Genomic DNA, 25,174 nt, shown 5'->3' on the forward strand with positions numbered 1-25,174 from the left:
CCCATGATTTTACATCAGTCTTTGTATTCTTATATTGACAAAAGAAAACCTTTCATACCATTGGAACATAAAAATTACACAGAAAAATGAGCATAAAATTAGACAAACATTACCTCTATAATACAAGAACATCTCATTCTCTCCCTGGATTGGATATAATAATGTTACCTTTCCAATAGCACATACACCCAACTTGTGACAGATACACCCTAATCAATGACCAAAACGAACAAAAAATATAGAAAAACTAATCAGAATACCCAAAACTATCAACCTGACTAAAGAATAACCCAGACTCTGGACTTTCCACCATCATATTTTGATCAAATGTACAAGGGCGAACTCCTTAGGATACCCATGCAGGCAATTCCTGCCGCCCACACTGAAATCCATACATCTCACATCTTCAATTGAAGACCTCCGAACGTGTTGTTATGCCATGTATCTTCAAATTTTCATAGCTCAAGCGACTTCCGGGCATTCTACATACAGCATCCTGCTATACCAAATGCCAAAACACCACGGTGGCAGAAGCGTTCTAAAAATAGTGAAATATTTTCACTTCTCTAGATCCAAGCAAGAGAGCCTCGATCATTTGCAACTTGAGGGCGACCTCTAGTTGGAGTTGGCGGTCGGTTTGCGTTAAGCTCCTGAAGCAATTGCCAGAATAAAAATTTAAAAAGTGCTTTTAGAAGAAACTAGTGCTGAGCACTAAATCTTAAGAGGAAATTAACGAGATCATCCAACCTGCATCCAAGTATCTTCAATTTGTCGCTCCGGAGATGTCTCTGGTGATGAAATTGCTGGAGGCAGAGGATGAATAAGTTTTGGAACCACCACCAGATCCCTCCCTAATACCAAAATAGCTCCTGCATTGTTTGCGGTACCTGGAAAAAAAGAGATCCATGATTTTAATAAGCCAGTTATGTCAGAAAATCAACAAAGCAGAATCAGCAAAATGGCCTTGAACTTACCACAGTAGTTGGTAGCAGAAAATAATGTGATTAAATGCCCCTGCGCGAATCGTTCAAAACCATCCATGACACATTCATGTGCACGTACGATCAACTGGAGATCATTGTTGTTGCAGAACTCCATGACACGGTCGGGCTGCAAAATCAGAATATAACCACCATTTTAAAATGTACAGATCTAAGATAACAGCAGCTGACCGTTATAGTGTTCTAGCAGGAGTACTATTCATTAGAATTTTAACATCACAGGCAATGATTTCATGATCTAGATCTCTGATAAGTAAAGACTTGATTGGAGCATAACATGAAAAGATAAATACAAATTCCCCACAAACGGACTTCAATAGCCAACAAGTAGAGATGTTCAAAATAGACCCGACGACTCGACATTTACCCGACCTTATAACCAAGTCCGACTTTAAAATGAATTCAATATTATTTAAAAACTAATGTAGACAAGACCCAATTTTGAACCAAACCGAATCACCTAACCCAAAATCGAACGGATGGACCTAATGAACACCTCTACCAACAAGTATCAAGGTCCCATGAACTGAGGCCTAAAATACCTAGTCAAAAAGACATGTAAAGCTCCAGATTCTCCATAGTTTCTCCAGATATAAAACTGTACAATACCAATTGGATCAGCATCCTTGATTAAGATAATATGTCACCAGATACTTCAAATGCACTGGAAACAAGGAAAACAAGCATTCGGAAATTTAAATCCACACAAATATTACAAAGGTAGTGGCATAACTCAGTTTAAGATTAAAAAAAAAGTCATTCAACTTAACTAAGCATCATGAATGCTCACTGGCAGTTATTTTTCCATGAATACCTCAATATGTACAACAGATCAAAAAGCACAAAGACAGATAACTATGACTGAGATGTAACATATGTTAAACCAATAAGATTTTATTAATACTGAATGTTGCAACAAAACTTCAATTTAGAAAGATCCAAAGTATGGGACATGTATTGCCTGTTGATGGCATTAAAGATAGGGATTGAAATTAAAAGTAACCAAAATTTCCATGACAGTCAGAATTATAGCAATCATTAAATATAAGTTCAAGTGGGAACCATGACTTTATGGCTCATCTGATAACAAAGAAGAGAAAACAAGACAGGTGCGTGGAGTAAGTCTCTAAGCAAAAACAAGTTAGCTTCAACAACTACATTTGCTTCCTTAACTTATAAGATTATCACTTACCCCAAAGGTGACTAAACCCGGACCTCTTGCATTTGGACGCAATCCTTCCACACTGTCATTTTCTGTTGGATCCGACCTGAAAAATTCATTCTAGTGTCAGCTCTATGGTCTGAACCTAGATCCAAGTGTCAAAACAATGAGCTATAAAGAATGGGGCGTCTAACCACAACAAATCCATAAGAACGATCGACCCAGCTTCCATTGTAATGGGACGCTGAATGTTCTCAATCTGTTCCACATGATTAATTGAACGGCCAATGCCACCATGCATACATATAATTTTCTTCTCTATAAGAGCTGCCAAAGGAAGCCAGTTGAATAATCTGTTGAACCGATGCCAAGCCCATATACCATCTCTTTCACCCTATGAAAATTGGAGCTCATCATCAACTTCAAAAATTACAAATGCAATTTGGAAGTTTCATAACAATCTGATGTTTTATATCATTGCATATACAACGTAAGTGCGTACCATGCGCTCAATACACTCGATCCTGAAGCCAAAGAGGGCATTTATATCAGCAGCTTCATGATTTCCTCGAATTAAATGCACGTTAAGAGGATATTCAACCTGATAATACATGTGAAAAACAATAAAAATTAAATGAATACTTCTCTCTCCTGCCCCCCACACCTTTTTTCCTAAACCTCCAAACAAAAGTTAACAAGAACAATACCTTCAATGCAAGTAGAAGTGTGATAGTTTCCAAGCTATGTTGTCCCCGGTCTACATAGTCTCCTAAGAAGAGGTAATCTATATAACTGACAATATTTATGGAAATGTAATCAGCATGAGAAAATCCAATAAAAGAAATGACTTATAGCATACTCCCTCAGTCCCTTTGAGTTTGCAAAAATCAAAGTGAGCCACATCTAGAGCAAAAATCAACTTTCAGAAACTCCTAAACCACATTGAATATCCATCAATGATACTTCACCATTTATTAACATTCAGATTTCAACGGGACAAAGTCCAGTCAATCTCTAAACTATTAAAATCTGAAGTTGATATTTGAAAGCCAAGCAACGCAAAATTCAAAGAACACAGATTCTGCAGCCACAGCCATGGAATCCTACAGAATTCCATCCACAATTGCCCCCACCCAAAAGGTAAGAAAGACGAAAGAATAATGTGCTACAAAAAAGCTTAGCAGTTGTTTCTGAAACTTTCATAAGGCTACATCACTCAATGGCATCCAAAAAAATCTGGAGTTGCTTCAAGTTGCCAATTAATAGTAATCTGTCCCCCTAATTTTGCCACATATACTACTTTTGTCCGCCCCACAAGATTTGCTATATTGCTTCTTTTGGACATAGCCCCACATACAATACCCCACTAAAACCTACAATGTATTTCTCCATCCTACATTGAGACCTATAATTACTCCACGAAAGAACATGACCCCACCTACATACCCCTTAAAATACCTACTTTCCACTTTTTTCTTGGTTTGTGTGCAAACCCCCTAAGTAGCAAGCTCAAAGGTACATAGGAGAGCATAACAAACGTATATAGAACCAAGTAATAAATTTATAATGAAATTGAGAATTAACCACCGCAACAACACTTACGATATGTCTCCAGCCGTTGAAGGAGAACCATATTCATCAAATAGTCGCATAAGATCACCAAACTGGCCGTGCAAATCACCAAAGATTTTAATTGGAGCCCTCAGTTGAAGGACACTTGGTTCAATTGCAAAAATCCGTTCAGCACTGTCACAGAGATCTGCTATATCATTGCAATCCAAGAAAAACTGCCGACGAACAGGAGGCTTCCAACCTCGAGGTTTTAAAAGATGACCTATAACCTGACAAGACAGACATGGTATCATCAGCAAACAGATTTCAACCCTTGTGCTCATGGCTTAGCAACCTAAAAATTCAGCAAATTGAAAGTATCATAACAAAATCCAAACAGCAAACACGAAAATTAAATATTTGATGCTTTTTCCAGAGTAAGCAGACACTCTTGGCATAAATTCGTACAGTAACATCTGTAGATAGTGGAGACACCATCATAATGGGGCCAGAAATCCTTTAGTAATAAGAAATGCATCTTAATCATGTTAAACCCACAATAGCTCCGTCTTTACTAATTTCTTTATCTTAACTGTTTATTATATGGGAAATTTCAAATAAACTCCTTTAACGCTGAGAACGAACATCTAGACCCCACAAGACCACAGACGATGGGCAAGATTTATCATGTGCTACCCTCCTTTGTATAATTTGGAGATGAGAACAAGAAGAAAAATCAATATACCTTCTTCGGGACGCTATTAATAGACATTTGCCGGTCAAGTAGTTTCCTTGCAGCAGTAGCATTTTCCGGCGTTCCGTAACTAACACGCCTACCTTCATTCTCAAACTGATCAATAGACAGCTGTCTCACCATGCCACCCAAAGCACCACCAGTTTCAGCAGCTACAACCACCTGCAAACGCAAAAGAGGTTATCAAACAATAAAAAGACATTGCTGGAAAACCACAAGAAATGGGTACAGGGACACTTAAGTATACACTTGAAAATATATAACTATAGCCCGGTGATTAAATTCAGTATTATTCACACAAATATTCACTAGTAACCAATTTACTATTTAGCACAGATGAAAAAATCATCCACATATCACAGGTCCAAGACCCATCTTCTGTGCTTAGTGTATAAATTCAACATGCAAATGAGAAGGTAAAATGAGGTACTCACAGCTCTGTGGTGGAGTCTGACTCCAGGTGGAGGAGTACTATTCAGAGAAGACGAGTCAGGCTTGATCATAGTTGGTATAGCCTTCCCACTAGGTGTTGCTTCAGCACCACGGTCACCCCTATCTGGGAGTTCTACTTCACCATTAACTTGTCGTGCTTTAGCAGCCGCTAATGTAGCACTAATAGCCTCTGCTTCTGCTGCAGAGGCTTCAACCAAATACTCAACTCCTTTGCTAAGCCTCCTGCAAACACTCTCATCAGCAAATTTTACCATGCAAATACTGTTTCTGGTTGATAAGTATTAAATTTGACCAAATAAAATATAATTTTTAGGGAAATTCCACGTGGTAACCCTAAGGTTTTGGGTTTTCCACGTGGTAAGCAAAACTTTTAAAAAATCCACGTGGTAACCTGAGGTTTACCAAATTGTTCTACTGTGACCTTTTTGCACATAAAACATTAGCAAACGTTAATTTTGGAAGCGTTAAGGCTGTTGTACGCCTATTTATGCAACTCATCATTTCAAATGCCATCAATTTTAACTTTTTTCACCAAAACTTAATCCCTAACTCTACCATCTTTGGATTTGAGGGAAAAATGATTTAGATGAAAGATGGTAAAGTTAGGGTTTATATTTTGGGGGAAAAAGTTAAACTGACGGCATTTGAAATGGTGAGTCGCACAAATAGGCTTACAACAGATTTAAAGCTTCGAAATTAACATTTGCTAACATTTAATGTGCAAAAAGGTCACGGTGAAACATGTTGGTAAACCTCAAGGTTACTGCGTGAATTTTTTAAAAGTTTTGGTTACCACGTGTAAAACCCAAAACCTCAGGGTTACCACGTGGAATTTCCCTAATTTTTATTAGCGATGATATCCCAATATTTGGTTTGGTTCATGTAGCCAACCCCATACTATTGGGATTAAGGCCTTGGCATGGAGTATACCACTCCAATTCACAAGTCAAAATGACCATTCAACAGTTTAACATCAAACCATGCTCTGTAGCTTTGAGATTGGCTCACCTGCTTCCCTGCAGCATGGCATTTTCATGGCTTATATCGGTGTACATGTCACCATTAACAGGAGGAGCAACTGGGCTTCCCAGCACAACAGCACCATCAGAAGCTGACTCAGGATCATTCTCATGAATCCTGTCATCAGCAAAGCCATATCGTCCTGTTAATCTTCCTGGAGTTGAATTTGAAGCAGCAGCTGCAGCTGCAGCGTGTGAAGCTGCACTTGTGGTCTCAGCAGCAGCAAGATCTTCAGCGACAAGTAAGTCGTCAAGTAACACGCCTAAAAAGATAAAATAGAGTCAAAAAAGAATTTGCATAAAACAAGTACATCAACCTGGCCTGTATCTATTGCAGGAAACAAGGGATGAAAAAAATTAATCGCACATCAAGAAAATATAACCACAGGAAGACTCGTTAGCAGGAAAAAAGGAAGACTGAAACTGTCAGCAAAAGTGCTAAAGAAAAAAATAACAAGTCCAAGATGGCTGAAGATCTCAAACATCAAAAAGTACAATATGTTGTAAAATCAACATATAACGGATTAGAATTAAATCCAAGCTGAGACTCATGTACGCATAAGGACTCCCTTAACTTAAAACATGGGAATAAAAACCAAAAATTTATAGGATCTAAGTATTTGATAGAGCAAGCACACGTAAGCGTCAAATTCAGAATCAAGAAAGCTAAATCTACTAGATTAGAAATTAACAGAAAAAACTCCATAAAAAAAGGCATATTAATTTGATGTTCATTTCAGTAAAAATAATAGAAAGAAAGAAATACATAATATCAGCTGTCTTACCACCACGTAAGCCACCATAAATGAAAATCATATCATTGATTGCAGCAGCTGCATGCCTGCATCTTCTTGTTAACTCAACAGAAGCATCTCCTCCAGCAGCATCAGCACTGTATCGGCCAGTCCTTGGACTAGTAACAACAGACTTTGTATCACACCATACTCCTGCTGCTGTATCCAACACTGCAATAGAAGAGAAAATAAATAAGAATTAAGCAAAACACAGTTTAGAACAAAATAGATAGAACCACTGCGCAAAAAAAAGGCAAACAATATAGAGCATTAAGAGGATAAAAACTGAGGCATATATGGCAGAAAATACTTTACTTTTTTCCCATAGAGACAACTCCCATTTTGAAGTCAGGAGATATTATTTTTCAGAAGCTTCAAGGCAAATAGGATATACAATCAGCAATACCAATTTACCTTTTAAGCTCCGAACAGAAATTCAAAGAGTTTCAATCACCGTTTTTCAAGGGAGAAAAAACACTAGCCAAAATAAAGCATGTGGAAACCAACTGAATCAAGTTCAATGACTGTGATAATAACCTGCCACACTAGATGAATCTTCCACCATTCGCCCACCACCAAGTGCACCTCCAGACACATGTAGTCTTGCATTAACAAAAACCTATAGAATATAATCACTAGTGAGTATTTGACAGTAAAAATTTAGAAAATCGCTGACAAAAATAGATATGGAGCACACCGCTGCATGCTGATATCTAGGAGATGGTGAAACACCAGGAGCAATTGCCCATTCCCATCGACCATCTCTATGCTTAGCAAGTCCATATGCACTCGGTAATGGCTGCACATAAATATGAAAGAGAAAATTCAAGATTAAGAGACAAAAAAAAAATAACAAAAGGAACCTTATTTGTAGAAAGGTTTTGCACATTGTCTAACAGGTAAAAAGCAAAGACATTATATGAACCCTTCCAAAGTGTCCACCAAATCAGTTTCCTATGCAACTTCTTTAACTGTTAGACCAAGAACCAAGGTCCTATAATCTTCTTATTCAAAAAAAGAAAATCCTAAAATCTTTCTTCTCTAATCTTTTTATTTTTGCTATTATCATTTTTAGTTACAAAAAAAAAAATCCATTCTCTCAATATTATGGAGTTATTCTATCCATTAATTGGATTCGATCTACCCATATACTGGGTTTTAAAGTGTATCATGGTGAAAGTTTAGAGTTTTGTTATCAGTTCAATGGTAAAAAGGTATATAATGACATCACAAGGTTCAGTTTTTCATTTGTTTCAAAGCCACATCGGATCTAAAGACCCCCTCGGAGGAGGTTGTATCAAACAGCAATGTGATAAAAAAGCTTTAGTGTTAGATTTCATTTCTAATGATTGTAACTTTTTCTATATAAAATTGGTTCGATTAAAATTGTTATGTATTTGTTCGATTGTTACCCTGTTGTAGATGTCGAATGACATTTTCATCAATTAATTATTAGGTTCTTTTCAAAAAATAATCCACACAAGGTCCCCCAACATGTCATTAACAAAGAGCTAATTATCACAGGATATAAAAGTTTTGGAGCAGCCTTTCTCTTCTTTCTCTCTCTAACTTACCCTCCCAGCTGAGTGACTTCTCCGCGCAGGAGGGGAGTTCAACCTCTGAGAAAGGCATTAGAAGGCTTGCTACGTGTTGCTTCACCTTCTTGCACCGAATACATGAATGAATTGCCGCAAAATCGAAAGTGGAACTTTGATTTTTTCAGACCCGATTTTGATATGGCGAAAACCCTAAAATCTAGCTGCCAAATTTCACCCTCACACCTGTTCAGTTTGGGGATGATTTCTTCGAATTATTTAGAATTTATGTTTTGTGGTCCTCATGCGAAGGTTGGGTAAACCCTAACCCCTAAATCCATTAAGAGATTAAATTTTAAGACTTGTTCTGGTTGAGATGCGGTTCACGGACCCAAATCCGAGGGGTCTCCAAGCCACCATGATTAAGGTATTTGCCTCTTAGTTTCGATTATTATATTGCCTCTAGCCTTAGGTTCGTTTTGTGGGGTTTTTTTATGAAAAACTTTTGTAGAAATACTCTACTAATACCAAAGGATAGGTGAAGTGAATCTGGTTGAAGTTCATAGAAAACTACAACAGATGAAATGTTTGATTGGAAATTCCATGAGTTGCTTAAGAAACTTAGTATTGGAGGATGCTCAATGGCTATTCCTAACATTATGGTTTGAGCCCAAGCCTTGAGATGCTTATAGCATCTTTGTATTGAGGGTAGCAATGGTTATTCCTATCCTCTTAATATGAGCCCTAGTGGCTACTCCATTGGGAAACTAGAGGGCCTGTGCACTATGTAACCCCACTCAGAAGTATAAGGATAGGTCTTGCTCACTTGATTGCAGTGCAACCTGCTGATTGGCCCTCTAACGCATTGTCCACCGAATTTGTAGACCGTGTGGCTGTAGAGGCTTAGCTTAACTGGATGAACTACCACCCATGATTGTTGATATAGCTAGTAGCAGCTATTGTGCTGAGCAGTGATGTGGGGATGGATCCTAGTGTGCTTGCTGCTGATTGCTGTGTTGCTGGTTTGGTGAGGTTGGGTGCTGTTTATGTTGGGTAATGCTGAGTTTTGCTGATTACTGATTGCTGATGCTGTATCAAAATATTATGTTAATGCGGATTTGAGGCGATGGCTATTGGAGTCAGAAATTGAAGATGGACAGTGGATGCATATGAGCTGTGGCTGGAAACATGGCTCAGTTCTGCTTGATGTGATGCCTCCTGGTTAGGCTTTTTGGATATAATTTGTATATTGGTGTATTTGTAATTATTGAGCTACTATGCTACTGAAGGTGTGGAATACCTATTCCATGTTGGTTTGCTACACTGCTGTTTTGCTGAGAGTATGGGTGCATGTGGGCTGTCACTTGCCATGTTGTAATGTGTTGATCCAAATGGCACCCCATGTGTGACGCTGGTCTGCAATGCCTTGGATGTGTTCGTTTGGTTTTGGTTTATTGTTATATACTTAATAGTATTAGTCAGCTACTGTGGGTGCTTAATTTGCTTTGTATAGGCTAATTGTTAGCTTCAATCTTTTGAGGTGCCACGCCCCTTAGGGAATGATGAGGGGATTGTTTGACCCTTCGGAGGTTCGATTGGGTTGCAACATCTAAGTTTTTCTGAACTCAGTTGCAAAGCTTTGGCTTTTTCTGGCATTTTATAAAATTTACTTTGCCAAATTTATCTTGATAAAAAGGCGTGGAAGATATAGTTTACCTACATAGACAAAAATTTAAGAGAAAGATAAATGCAAAAAAAAGACGACCAAGGAACATTAAAAAATATAAATTCAAAACAACTGTCATACATCAATGGAGAACATCAATGGTACTATGTTTAGTATACTTCATCAGGGAAATAAGGAAAATTTGCAAAGAAACACCTTTTAAAACCCTTTTTTGTAAAGAAACACCTTTTATAATTTTTTTTTTGTAAAAAAAACACCTTTTAAGAGAACTTTTTTTAAAAAAAAACACCTTAAATCAGTTTCCGGTGACTTTTGTCAACTTTCCGGCGTTGACTATGTCATTTGTCAACTTTCCGGCGTTGACTATGTCATTTGTCAACTTTCCGGCATTGACTTTTGAGCTCAAATGGCATAGTCAACGCCGGAAAGTTGACAAAAGTCATCGGAAACTGATTTAAGGTGTTTTTTTAAAAAAAAAAGTCTCTTAAAAGGTGTTTTTTTACAAAAAAAATTATAAAAGGTATTTCTTTACAAAAAGGGGTTTTAAAGGTATTTCTTTGCAAATTTCCCGGGAACTAATAGTAAAGAAAAAAAGGGATCGCAAAGAAGTACATTCCCACAGGCCACAATTTCTTTTGTTCACTTAAAACTCACTCTGAAAGCGATAACCAATATGTCTAAGCCCCATTTTATTGTCTGCTTCAGCTAGAATGTACGTTTTGCCGATCATTATGGTGTCACATATACTACAGTCTACAGGTTGATGGCTATTAATTAATTAAAAACTTTAGTATTTGTGAGAAAGTAATTTTGGAAATTATTTATTAAAAAGGGTGTAACAGGGATAAGACATTTACAAGTTTAAAGAAACATTTCAACATCCATTTTCAACACTCCAAAATTTCGATATTTAAACTCACCACACTGTTTGCATCCCTCCCTCCACAAAGTAGAAGTAGACCATCAGAGCGTGCACTTGCAGTTGCATACCTAGCCACAATAATAGAAAAACAAATCAGTAAAGCAAACAACAGTCCCCAGGGTATGCAGTAATGGCACCATCTAATTATTAAAACTCGGCAAAAACAAAAAATTATTTTTCTAAAACCATTCAAGGAAGGAGTAGGAAGAATTATTTTGATCTTTAATATATTTATTTGCTACTCTTGTTGAAATTAGTTGCTACACTTGTTTTCACGCTATCCAATGCATCAATTTGATCTTTAATACATTCAATTGCGCATAACCAAAAAAAGTTGATATTATGACAATACACATCTAGACGAATCAATCAAGATCCCCCTTAAATAGGTTTTTCCTTGTACATAAAGAATAAAAAGTGAAGTATTGATTGATGAATAGTAATTACTATACAAATGCGGTAACTAATTCAACCAAGAGTGCAAAAGGGGCTAGATTCTTATAATATATTCTACGTTGCATGTCACAAAACAGTATTTTTCTAACTGTAATAATGCATCTAAGATCTAACTAAGGCACATCATTTATCCTTTCTCCTAATGTATGCTATCTATCTACTTGGCCGTTTTTTGATCTCACAAAACTAGAACACATGAATTAAGATTAGGAACATGATGGGCAGTTAGCTCACATATTGTATTGAAGTACAAGTCGAAAGAGGACTATCATTTACAATTATAGATGAAGCTCATATGTCATTAATTATTCTTCATTGCTATCCTAAAGAAGTTAAGGTGTTGAGCTTGTGGCAAAGACACTTGTAGTTTTCCCTCTTGTATCAAATCTTCCTTTCTCTCTCGTCTTGGACTTTCTCCCATCTTTTCCAAATCTCTATTTTTCTTTGTTCAATTTTCCCCTCTCACTCCCTAAAGATCTTCTCTTTTCAATGCATCAATACCCATCTCCCTCTTCCTTAGTAGCTCCCCATTGGCAATCGCGATCTCAACTAAAATAAACAAGCAATTTAACTTGACATTCAGCATGTGTGTTTTTGCACTAGCATATCTAACACATCCAACACAACAAGGTCACTATTTCCTAATCGGAGCACCAGCTTCTTCGGAATCTTAGAGAAACTTCGGCAACTTTCATTGATACATTACCAAACAGATTGTTTACTTGACACGAGATATGCTCCCTTCTACTATACAAATGCTCATTTTACCTCTCATAACACATTTCAATAACTTAACTATATCCTGATGGCTAATCACACTTGCATTCTTACTCCTACAACAGCCTCCTAGAGAATACTAAATTCTCCCCTCTGACCATAAAGAGGAAAAAAATTCTTAAATTCATCGATACTATATTTTAGAAAGCTTGAATTTTAAATGCTAGAAACTCCTCTTTCCTTTTGCATCATTGGTTATTGCATTAGATGTATTCCGAAAGCTTGAACCGCAATCCTTATTAAGCACAACACATATCTAACACTATTAGTCTAATGATCAATCTACTATAGTTCAGAAAATAACCCCCAATAAATTCCCCTTTTCCCTAGAGCAAAAGGAATGAGAGATACAAGACAAGAAGGGTTCCATCTACTTTACAAGGCAACAAAAAGAACTTTTTCCATTTCACAAACTTCACCTAAAATCTAATTTGTCCCCGTGTTTGCTTTGATTAAATGCAAATGCATCTTTGGTTATGTAACTAGAGAATTATTCCCCTTTTTTACCTTTTTATGCGAATCCATCTTTCGTTGTGCGACTAAAAGATTAGTAATCCAAGAGCAGCAAACACCTTATCTACACTAGATAAGCTACAGGCATATTATCCTACTTCTATCACTTGTCACTAGAGCTTTATAGCTAGTTACTAAAAATACTTGCAACTAAATCAACCCTTTACACAAAATAAGAGAGAAAAGAAAGCAAAAGCATATTATCCTACTTCCATAACATGATACTGAGCCTTTAGAATAATAAGTCTATTACCGCCCCACCACCTCCTCCCAAACACTTCACCAAATAGGGAAAACGCAAAATGCAGCTAAAGATTGTCATTGCACCTAACAACACAGGCAAGGAAGCTATTAATCAGCATATGCATTATTTCTTATTCAATATTATCAAGCCAGTCTCTCCCATGGAAAAAAAAATAAGGTCGTTACATTACATAGCAACCACTTTACAACGGATTTAGAGCTTATCTAACCACCAAACCCCCTTAAGTAACCTATGATGCCGTAACAAGCATTATAAGTTGGTATTCTAACATATTAACCATAATTATCTTTTTTTAAGTGTATTAGGTTCTAAAAAACCTATTATAAGCTTTAAGTTGAATATATGCTATATCAAAGTTGTCAGGATCGAGATTCTACGTAGGATTGAAATCAACTAGTGGGATCGGATCGTAGGATTGGTTCGTAAGATCAGACGATCCTACAAATTTGCAGAATTAACAAATTGTATGATGTCTATGTTTATTATCTGATCATTTTCAATATAAAAAAGCAATAATAACCTATATTTTCTTAAGATTTTGCTTTAATTTTAAAATACATACATATCTTACTTTTCTAATGTCATTTTTTTCTCTATTCTTAACGAAATCACAAAATATAAATAAGATATAAACTACACATAATATATTTAGAGCACATACATACAAGGATATAACAATAAACCATAGTAAGCAAAAAATAACAAAGATACTAGCAAAAAAAAAAATATATCAAATTAGTAGTTTTGAACGATCCTAGCCAATCCTACCCGATCCTACTAACGATCCTAGCCGATTCTATCCGATTCTAACGAGCCCACCAACGATCCTACATGATTCTGATTCCACTAACGATCCTAGTCGTTGGGATCGATCTGGATCGTAGAATCGTACGATTCTACTATCCGAATCGCGATTTTAACAATGTGCTATATATAAAACTTGAATTACTATGATAAAATGAATTTTCCTCAAGTTAAAAATTCATATTCCAATGCTCGCAAAACGATTCATAACAATGTGAGATGTCGTGTCCCCAACATTGCGATCATTTCCATAATTGCGACAGCTTCCACGTCTTTTCATTGCTCCCCTACCTCCTAAATGAACCTTATAGTGAAAAGAAAACGAACAAAATGACAAAAAGGTGGCACTTACATGCACGGAGGAGGACCTTCACCTTCAGGTTCCAACTTCCTCCATTCATATGGTTTTGCTGCTGTATCTAATGCCCAAACATCAGCCAAGGGACGCTTTCCTACGAATAGTTAACATGACTCACATAAGTTCCAATAAGAAGATTAAAAAAATGCTAACTAATAGCTATGAGAGGAAAAAGAACAGGGAAATAAACTCACCATCATTTCCGCCAATGCACATAAGATATCTTTGCCCCACAAGAGCCATAACATGCCCATAGCGTGGCCCAGGACCAGGGCCTTGAACAACAACCCTATTCAAAAAATTTATGTCAAGTCATACTTCACCTCAGCTACTTGGATAAACAATCAAAAGGGTCATTGTATTAAGGCATCAAACCTATGCCATCGTGGCTTTTGTTGAGTTAGGTCAAGAACATGTAGATCCTCAGCAGACAATCCAGCAGGACCAATACCACCCTATCAAAAGTTAAAAGTAGCAACAGTGAGCACCATATGTGCAAAAGATAAATGAGGACCATAAAGTACACCAAATTCACGGCCAAAGAAATGCTAAATACAACCAACCTGTATGACCACCATAGTGCCGACAGCAGTGGCCACGTGAGCTGCCCTGGGTGTGGGAGGTTCTCCAATGGGAGTAATCCTGCAATTTCAAATATGATAAGACATGGAATTAAACATGTATAAAATATTTTGCCTCTAAATTCTTCCTCACCAGTGATAAACGAACCACAATACAAAAAGACAAACACATTTGAAAAAGAAAAGGTTAAAAACATATCTTACCGTGACCATTTATTCGTGATCACATCATAACAATGAACATCAGCAGTAGCACCTGCTAACCCTGCCATCCAAAGAGACACAGTTTAAACGATTCACAAAATCACCATATGTCACTGTCAAACACCAAGAACAATCCAGAAATATCCTTAAAATAACTAATTAGTCCACTATCCTTCCTTTCCCTAGGGAAAAGGTAAGTTTCCACCATAAAATTAAATCCCTTGGTCTCATTTGAATACAAATTACCACTCCACGCCTCCATCATTAAAGAGTCAACAACGGTCACAAACTACTCAAGGGAAGACAATTACATCAATGGGAAAAACCAAAGCTCGAGACACACTGATTTGCAAACACATGACAAGACACGTTAACAGTGAAGAACACTTCTTTTCAATGGTTTATTAGTCGTGTGCTTTTTATCGATTTGCAAATCAATATTAAGGTTTTTAAAAGATATCAAAGCAAATTGATAACAAAATATAATGGCAAAAACACTCCAGTAGTCCAGTTGTTTGAGTTTTGGCCATTCATATTCATGTGATTAGTAATAATTTGCAAAATAACAACGCATTGTTAGCAAATAGATGACAAACACGTGAACACTAAAAAACATAAAGATTGCTTATTATTTTTCTTCAGCAACTATTATTCATGTATCCTGAATCGTCATTAAGCCCATCCTTCCTCAATACTGGTATTCTACTTCAAAAACACTTCAAATTCCACAACAAATCACAACTCACAAAACCTGTTATAGCAAACTAGCAATATACACAGCTCAGCTCAACTCAACTTAAATCATTACATAACATCCACAAACCCTAAAAGAATCAAAAACTTAGCTCAAACTCAAAATCTCATTAAAACGGAAAAAACCGCCAAATGAAAGAAAAAAAAATCTAGCAACATACTGATGCCAGCACTTCCAGCAGAAGGAGTTCCAGCAGCTGCAGAATTCCCTTCAAGAGCTGTAGCACCACCAAAAAGTATCAACCTAGGCCCAATATACCCTGGACTTCCTTCTTCACCAACCGCCGGAACTGCCGTCAAAGTATGTCCACACCGCGGCCCAGGCCCATCCTCTTTTTTCTCTGTTATTGCATTCGCATCTGTATAACTCGGCGCACATCTCGGCCCAACTATCTGCTGCTGCTGCTGTTGTGCATCTTTCTCCATTGGAGAAGATGGAGACGAAGACGACGTCGTTTGCGGTGTAGATGAAGGTGACGAAGACGACGTCGTTGTATGATCTTGATCGTTCTCCATTGATGTAGTTGAATCTACCTCCATTCTCGAATAAATTTAGAAAAATTAACTCAACAAAAAGAAAAAAAAAACTAACTCTGAGATTAATTATTACACATCTATTAAATCAATATCAAAGAACAAAAAACCCTAGGATTTGTATTAGATCGTTTTTTCCCTCTTTCGATTCAAAAAAAACAATGGAGGAGAGAGAAAATGAAATAATTATCACACTCTTTCTCTCTCTTCGCTGAAAGCCACGAAAGTCGAAAGAGTTGCAAAATTTTCTCTCTCCTCGCAAAAACTTTTGTTTTGTTTTTTAAAAAATTTGTTTTACAAAAAAATTAGGTTTTAATAATAATTAAATAATGGAAAGAATTTATGTCCAATTAGAAAGGGGAGCGAAAGTTAATATAACGGCCGACGACGGGCTGTGAACCTGTGACGGGTCAGATAGAAGATAGACGGTACGCGATAATGAGATGAGAGTGGTGTTTTTTATCAAGTGTTTTCATTGTTCAAATAAAAATGGAGTGATAAATTGTTAACATTTGCTTTATTTCAATTAGAATATATTTCACTTTTTCAAGTAAAATTATAAATTTAATTAAAAAATTATTTTTAAAAATACTATTGTTAAAGACTTAAAGTAATTTAAATGACTTTTTGTAATGTTGAAAGCATTTTTAAAATATCGACATTACAAATAATTTAGATAATTAGTTTACCGAATAGTTATCCAATTAGTTAGACATCTGATAGTATGAACAACTCTCACTTTTGCAAGGATCCTTGTTCACCTGTTGTTGATGGATTGGGGAAGTGGGAAAATAATGAATCTTATATAATCTGTGGTCTTGATAAATAAATTTATCATAAAGAATTTGGTCAACTTTTTTTTTTTTGATGATGACATATCAACTCATCATAAGAACAATATTTTAAATGTAATATAAAATTAATATATGAATAAAAATATGAAATTATAAACTTGAGTTTAAAGTGAATTAAGAAAAAACGTGTAAAACTAAGAAAAATCTTATCTTATGTAAATCTAAATGAAAATAAAGTAGATAAAAGTTTGTGTAACTCTAGTGTGACAAATTTTAAGACTTGTGTATAATATACCCCTTAACAAATAGCAGTTGACAAGAAACAATTATTTATATAATACTCTATGTATTTCAATTTCAGTGACTTTGTTATATTTGGTTTTTTTGATATTATTTACAATTCTTAATATACTTATTAATTAGAACATAGTTAATTGAGATTATGTTTGATTCGTCTCAACATAATGATTATTAATATTAACTTTTTATAATTTTTAGTTATACATAAGTAAAGATATTAACGCTTCTATAACTGTTTTGACAAACTTGCTTATATCAAATAAGACAAAGTCTCTGAAACCGTGAAACAAAGGAAATAAGTTTTTTAAAAAATAAAAATATAATGTAGGGTTTATTAGTGTATTTTATGGTGCGTATACTTCACACACGAGATAGTGTGTAACACTAAGTAGAGTAGTTAGTAGTGGAGCTGTTAGTGCTAGTTCGTGCTAGTTAAGTAATGAGTAATGAGTAGGAGTATTTGTTAACTGTTTGCTTATTTGTTTAATGATATATATATATATATATATATATATATATATATATATATATATATATATATATATATATATATATATATATATATATATATATATATATATATATATATATATATATATATATATATATATATATATGGGCATTACTGGTCTACTTATTCACTTATTTATTCTATAATCTATGTTATTGTTATTCAATAGCTTCAAGTACGGAGTTAATTAATATGTGTGCTTCGGATTCTTTTTTAGTTTAGAGTGATTAGCATTTATGACAATATGTTATGTTATTGTTCAAAGAAATGGAAAACGAAAGGAGTCAATTGTTTATTTAAATAAAAGCCACATAATGAAAATTTTAATTAATAATTAATTTAATATTTATAAAAATGGATGTTGTGTGACTAGTCATCATATTTTAAATATAAATTTTTGTCTGAAACAGTTTCTCAAAGAAATCATCTTTAATTGGGTCAACCCATAAATAAAAATGTAGAATAAGTTACTCGGTGGTCATTAAAGATATTATAAATAGGAATTTAAGATATTGTAAGTATTGCTCGCTTACTCGATGGGCATTAAAGATATAGTAAGTAAACATTTACGATATTGTAAGTAGGCATTAAGTATATGGTAAGTAAGCATTTAAGGATAATGTAAGTGGGCATTAAGTATAATGTAAGTAGGCATGTAAAGATAATGTAATTATGCATTAAGTATGTTGTAAGTAGGCATTATGGATACGGTAAGTAGACATTAAGGATGATGTAAATAGGCATTAAGGATATCGTAAGTAGGCATTAAGGATATCGTAAGTAGGCATTAAGGATATGGCAAGTAGTAGGGATGGTCATTGGGCGGGTCTGGAGCGGGTCTGGCCAGACCCGGACCCGGAGCCTTTTATTTTTTTGGATCCAGACCCGGATCCGGACCCTAAGGGTCCAGAATTTTCAGATCCAGACCCGGACCCTACGGATCTGACAGGGTCTAGGGTCCTTAATGGGTCTTATATATACAAGCCTCCTTGATTTGTCAAAATTGAACCTTTTTTGAGTCTTTTAGTATTTTCGTAAGCAACTTATTATCATATTACAAGTACTTGTTCGAGTCCATGAAATTCAAATACAAAATAATTACTAGAACGTAAAAATACTTGTCTAAATACATAATTAAAAATCAAATATAAAAGACTAAATGAGAAACATAGTTTATATTCCATAACATTAAAAATTAAAAATTACAAAGAGAAATTAGGGTTACTGGAGTAGTGGAGTTTAGGGCTTTTGGCTTTATTTACTGCTTAGTTTAGGCTTTAGGAAAAAACATGTTTTCAACTTTTCATTATATTAGAAATAAATTAAGAAATTAGAAATTTAAAAGTTTAGGGTCCGGGTCCGAGTCTTCACCTAAGGACCCGAACTCGGATCCGTCAAATTTTTTTAAGATCCAGACCCGGATCCGGATGCGATGGGTCTAAAAAATTAAGACCCAGACCCTTAAAAAGGGGGCGGGTCCAACAGGGTCCTGGACCATGACCATCCCTAGTAAGTAGACATTAAGGATACGATATGTAAACACTAAGGGTATGGTAAGTAAGCATTAAGGATATAATAAGTAGGCATTTAGCTTCAATGGACTAGGCCTGAGAGACGGTCTCTCAGGAGACTGAAAATGGGATCTCGACTCCAATTCTATTTGTCCGTGTAAGAACCAATGAGTATGTTGAACGGGTAACCTTTGTTGAACGATATGTACAATAGAAAAAGGCTTTATTTGATTAAAGATGCAGAGAAGTATTATCTCTTACTCGAGGAAGAAGATCCATATAGGTTAATTTAACAACTATGTCATTACAAAAGTTATGTTTATTGCTGCAATTACTCGACATAAATTTGTCATGCTAAGAAATCAATAAGATTTTTTTTGTAAGATTTGAATATTCCCGTTTATTTTTCATGAACCTGTCAAACTTAATAGCAAAAATCGTGTTTTGGGAACATTAGAAACAAAAGCTACTCATCCAATGACAAGGTATGTTGTAAGATTGTTTGGTTATAAATGTTTTACCTTCAATATGTGCTAATTGGCCCGTTAGTTTGTTGAATGAGACCATCTTTATCCAGCAAGATAATGCAAGACCCCATATTAACGATAGTTGCATTGCATTTCATCACAATTGAGATTGATATCAGACTAGTTCATCAATTTACAAACAATCCATGTTTCAATGTATTGGATCTTGGTTTTCCTTGAGTTGTACAATCATTACAACAATTGTTGCAAATACCATTGATGAACTTTGCCTTCAATATATATTAAAGTTTCTTTCTTAGAGATCTTCATACTATTTACAGGAGTTAAATATTTTTATCATGTTACTTTAAATCAAAAACACCTATGAATCCTATTGAGGAACAAATGACTAAAATTACGATTTTATCTCTTTAAGAGCTTACTTTTACAAGATCTAACTACGATAAGAATCAAATTAAAATTATCAAAAATATCAATCACCTTTAATTTTAAAACAAATAGTCAAGAATGAAGAAAAAATTTCTGAAAAAAGAAAAATAAAGAAATGACTATTAAAGCCTTTGAAGGAAAGAGCAAAAGAAGATACGAGTACATTTGATGATTAACATGGAAGAACTTTGGGAGTGCTTGCTGGTTTGTCCCATTATCTAGTGGGAGGGACTCTAATGAGTGATGATTAAAGCTTTGATATGGTGTTGCAGCTACTATTTTATGGGTTGCAGTGTAGTATATGTGCAGAGAATATGGCACAATAGGATTGAGAATAGTCAACTACAAAGTGTATACATAATACGAATGATAAACTACTGTGTATGTACAGAATTTTTTACAATGAAGGAGATTTTTGTCTGTGTGTAACAATGATTGGGCTAGTTACTACTTAAGAAGTCGATCCTAGATATTAGAGGTTGTTTGATATTTACTAACCGTCAACAAATCTTATTGTGGGTTGTTTCTTTGATATGTAGGTGTAAGATTAATATGGTTTAAATTGAGAATGGTGTACAAGGTGTGAAATTGCTTAAAACATTAGAATGGTGTATGTAGAGGATTAGAATTCCACTCTTATGTTGTTAGCTTGAGTGGCTTGTCTCTTGGTTCCCTCTCTTAATGGCTTCCCAAGTTTTTTATGTCAGGGGTTTCGGATTCCCAAAATTTAGCGTTCTTTATCTAATAATTCTCCCATTTTTCAAAAAACAAAATATGAAAATGACACAAACGAAGAATTAAGAGAAAATTACATTCCTTAAATTTAATTTCTATAAAGATGCATTTAATAAATCATCATTTTGCCACTTGTAATAGAGTCTTCTTTAGGTGTACTCCCCTAAAAGGTAAATGATCATTAGGAGACCATCATTTTTGGTAACTATGGTTAATTTTATTTATTTTTTAAAGGAACCTAATAATTCACTAATATACATATATTCTACATGGTAGGTACGAACTTTTGCAAAAGACTAGTGGTAGCAAATCTTAAAAAAAATCCACAAAATAGCATTTAACTTTTGCAATTTAAGCTGTCGTAACATTAATACCCAAAAAAATTTGGTTATACGTTAAGTTGGGAAATTTTCTTTTTATCTTTGTCTTCTTCTTCATCCATCTTCATCCATCTTCTTCTTCCATCCACTTTCTTTCATCAAACTATGCTTATTTGGACGATATATGGGTTTTTTTTTCTCTATTTTGAACATCTTAATGGATTAATTTTAAGCTATTTGTGAGGGTTGACCAAGACATATCAACTTGAAAAGATAATGTTCCTCAAAAATAAGTTTTCATCGATAAAATTTAGTTTCGAATCAGTACAATCAGTAACTAATTTACTGATTTAATCATTTTAGGCTCAAAGAATGTAGTTAGGTATAATATCTAGTAATAAAGGTTCATTTGATTGAGCATAGCCTGAAAAAATGCCATAGATGAGCAAAAAACATAGATTTGTACCAAACATCAGTGACATATTGTCTATCACACATAGTAACACGCAAAATTCGATCCATGTAGTGCTCTCTTTTTCTCCAAATGGCATTTCACCCTTTTAAGATTTCTTCTCCCATCTTTCCTCGATTTTTCTTTGTTATTCCTGGATATCCTCCTTTAATCACTGCGATGCTTCATAGTTGTTTTCCCAATTGATGGGCGGACTAGAGCATACCTAGTAACCTCCAGGTCTAAAAACTCTATCCACTTCGATCATGCACATTCCATCTACATAGAAAAGCTTATTTAATAATTTTTCCTAATGATACACACTAAAGGAACACAAACTCCATACACGTATTATAAGCTACAAACATTCTTAAACTCCGAATTTTTTTCTTAGATTGATCAATATTAGAAGAATTTGACAAAGCCACTTACCATTTGTACTCCAAGGAATCAAACACCTAGAACAATGATGGTAATAGTCAAGAGAAAACTCCTCTCTCAAGAGCAATAATATCAAGTCCTCTAATAATAGCGGGAACTCATCTCTCAAGAGCAAACTGAACATGTGCTTCATGTGAATCTCTCGATGCAAAGGACATACATAGCACATTCTTTTAAAACAAGTATGCTCCCCAACTCGTAACCTAAAAAGTCTCATTTCTCAATCTCTCTCAATAAACCAATTAATAAGACGGAGAAGATGGATGAAAAAGAAGACAAGGGTAAAAAGGAAATTTCTCAACTTAACGTAAAATCATACGTTTTTGGTTATTAATGTTATGTTAGCTTGAATTCCAAAAGTACATTGCTATTTTGTGGAATTGTTTTTAAAATTTGCTACCACTGACCTTTTACAAAATTTCGTGCCTATCATGTAAAATATCGATTAATAAAAATATCATACGACTTCTACAACAGAGTAACAATTGATCAAATACTTAACAATTTTAATCAAATAAAATTATATATAGAAAAAGTCACAATTATTATAAAAAGATCTAACACAAAAGTCTCCCTCTATCACATCGTGTGATAGTATTGATTGTATTGACTGTATTAGCAAAACTGACATCCATAATAACGTAATATATCTTTTTACCATCAAATTGATAACTAAACTCCAACTCTCACTATGAGAGACTATAAAACACTTGTAAAAAAAATCCTTATTTGTATCTTGATTTTAAGCTTATTTGTATTTTATATTGGGTGCTACTAATATAGGAGGGTTACAAATAACACATTATTTGTATTGTTTGAAAACCAAAGATACAAATAACCTTCTTTCAAATTAAAAATAAATTTGTAATTCTATATATCTATATCGACTAAAAACTAATATAATATATATATTTATAAAGGCTACTCGAGGCTATAGGTACACTTCATAAAACTTAAGAGAACAATAATAAATATGTAACATACGAAAATATTCATTTACATAATAACATCCACTAGTACACACACACATACATACACACACACACACACACACACACAAACACACACACACACACACACACACACACATATATATATATATATATATATATATATATATATATATATATATATATATATATATATATATATATATATATATATATATATATATATATATATATATATATATATATATATATATATATATATATATATATATATATATATATATATATATATATATATATATATATATATATATATATATATATATATATATATATATATATATATATATATATATATATATCACCTATACGATTGAATAGTAGTACTAATGCTTGTACAAAAATCACATTTAGTTAACAAAAATTTCGATCGAATAATTAACTTTGCCCATTGCTCACGAACCTCATCTATATGTACTTGATCTTGCAATACCCCTTCAAAACAAATAACAAAACAAATTTAAATACACACATTATTAATGTAATCCGTACAATAAGCTAAACTAACATGACAAGACCTATGTCAGATACGGCTGAAGTATCACCCTGACATCCATGGTAATTGTGAGACCTACTCAGTACTCAAAAATACATTCTCAAGTAGATGGATAAAATCATACGCTTAACTAACACGTTTACATGCACAAACAAGAAAATTATATATACTTCTCGCGAGCAGAAAGTAGGTTGACAATGTATCAATTAATCCGCGTTTTAAATATTGTATGTTCTCAGCCATATTTGGCCACCCCATTGCATCACAACAGGTACCACAATAAGTTTATAAAAGCATGTATATTTTTGTTCTAAACACTAAAGCAACAAATTAAACAACTTGAGTTGGTATGAGTACATATAGCAAAATGCACAATATATTAATTGAGGAAATAGAGCATTCCTATTTGACCTGTTTATCTTTTATGCAATTTCATTCCACTTGTACGCGATGGGCATGTTCTTGCTAGTGTCTTTGCTGCAAAACACACTTTTTCTTATCAATATGTGCATGTATAAGTGATATTAAAAGTAAAAAAGAAGACCAGGGAGTTAATAACCTATTTGAAGGAAGAGCTCATTGACATTATGTTAAGTTGTTGCAAAAGCTTTGAAGAAATGCAATCCATTTTCGCTTGCAATTGCTCTGCTACCTGCAAAAGTTTCACTCTCATTCATTACCATCTTAGCATAGTGTTTATCATCTAGAAATTTATATAATGACACAAAACTATAGTTGTATTTAGTATTGTTTCAATCTCTTACTACAATTATGAGTACAATACAAAGGTCAATATTACAAATTTCTGACTTGGTGATGCTTCAGCTCTTACTTATTTAGTAAAAAGTATCAAAACAGAATAGCCAATCCTCATAAAAATGTCAAGCCCATAATTCCATTTTACTTCTACTGAGATTTACATCATCAATTGATCTAAATACTCAATTTTACTTCTATTTGAGATTTACATCAGATGTCCAAGATCATAGAAAAAAGCGGCCTACATAGATAGTTTTGCAATTTTCTGCAGCCAGTGTAAATAAAAGAATGACCATAAAGAATAGATGAAAACCAACTTAAACAAAAATGTTCCTTGCAACACTCCTCACAATGGCAGATGCAAATCAAAAAATGAATAACAAGTTAAGGATCATACTTCTCCTTATTCTGTTTGTAACGTTCAAATAGCTCTTTAATAGTAGATGATTTGATTCTCTCATCATTTTCAGCATACTTCAGTAAACCCATGTGATTGATACAACATTTAGATTGGATCATCCATTGAATACTGATTAAGGATCATAGTTTTATTTATATAATAGAAACATACCATTAAATTGATTTAGAAGTTCAATAGAAGGTAGTTCTGGACTTGTGACTGATTCCATTACAAAAACCCTGATAAAAATTCTGCTTGAGCTACTATTTTCATCTTAAAAACACAAAAACATTGAACCTAGAAAATCAGTACAACCCTAGTTTCAGTTGAAGATGATTGATGAAACTTAGTTGGATTTAACCAGCAGAGAGCGAACGAAACAACTAGAGGTACATAGTATTTTTGC

The 25,174-nt window shown here is 34.3% G+C and overlaps 1 protein-coding gene across 1 annotated transcript; it reads right to left on the reverse strand.

Annotated features, from left to right (window-relative positions):
• Positions 1 to 155: 155 nt before the first annotated feature.
• LOC130827501 (serine/threonine-protein phosphatase BSL3-like) lies at positions 156 to 16,456 on the reverse strand. The gene is made up of 21 exons (XM_057693233.1): positions 15,751 to 16,456; positions 14,837 to 14,897; positions 14,615 to 14,693; positions 14,427 to 14,506; positions 14,246 to 14,340; positions 14,046 to 14,145; positions 10,877 to 10,946; positions 7,432 to 7,533; positions 7,272 to 7,353; positions 6,726 to 6,905; positions 5,930 to 6,203; positions 4,903 to 5,143; positions 4,460 to 4,630; positions 3,766 to 4,004; positions 2,871 to 2,955; positions 2,666 to 2,764; positions 2,358 to 2,557; positions 2,194 to 2,269; positions 975 to 1,110; positions 748 to 887; positions 156 to 650 (listed from the first exon to the last, which is right to left on the reverse strand). The coding sequence occupies exons 1-21, from the start codon at positions 16,127 to 16,129 to the stop codon at positions 567 to 569; spliced, it is 2,973 nt and encodes a 990-aa protein (XP_057549216.1). The 5' UTR covers positions 16,130 to 16,456; the 3' UTR covers positions 156 to 566.
• Positions 16,457 to 25,174: the final 8,718 nt, after the last annotated feature.

Source organism: Amaranthus tricolor, chromosome 11 (genome assembly GCF_026212465.1).
Source record: "Amaranthus tricolor cultivar Red isolate AtriRed21 chromosome 11, ASM2621246v1, whole genome shotgun sequence".
NCBI lineage: Eukaryota > Viridiplantae > Streptophyta > Magnoliopsida > Caryophyllales > Amaranthaceae > Amaranthus > Amaranthus tricolor.

What these genes read in the sequence shown, in the direction of transcription:
- LOC130827501 (XM_057693233.1), bottom strand. Translation starts at nt 16,129, where the DNA reads ATGGAGGTAGATTCAACTACATCAATGGAGAACGATCAAGATCATACA. An exon ending in ATCACGAATAAATGGTCACG is followed by an intron (nt 14,694 to 14,836) that starts GTAAGATATGTT and finishes TTGAAATTGCAG; the next exon opens with GATTACTCCCATTGGAGAAC. An exon ending in GTTCTTATGGATTTGTTGTG is followed by an intron (nt 2,270 to 2,357) that starts GTTAGACGCCCC and finishes TGAATTTTTCAG; the next exon opens with GTCGGATCCAACAGAAAATG.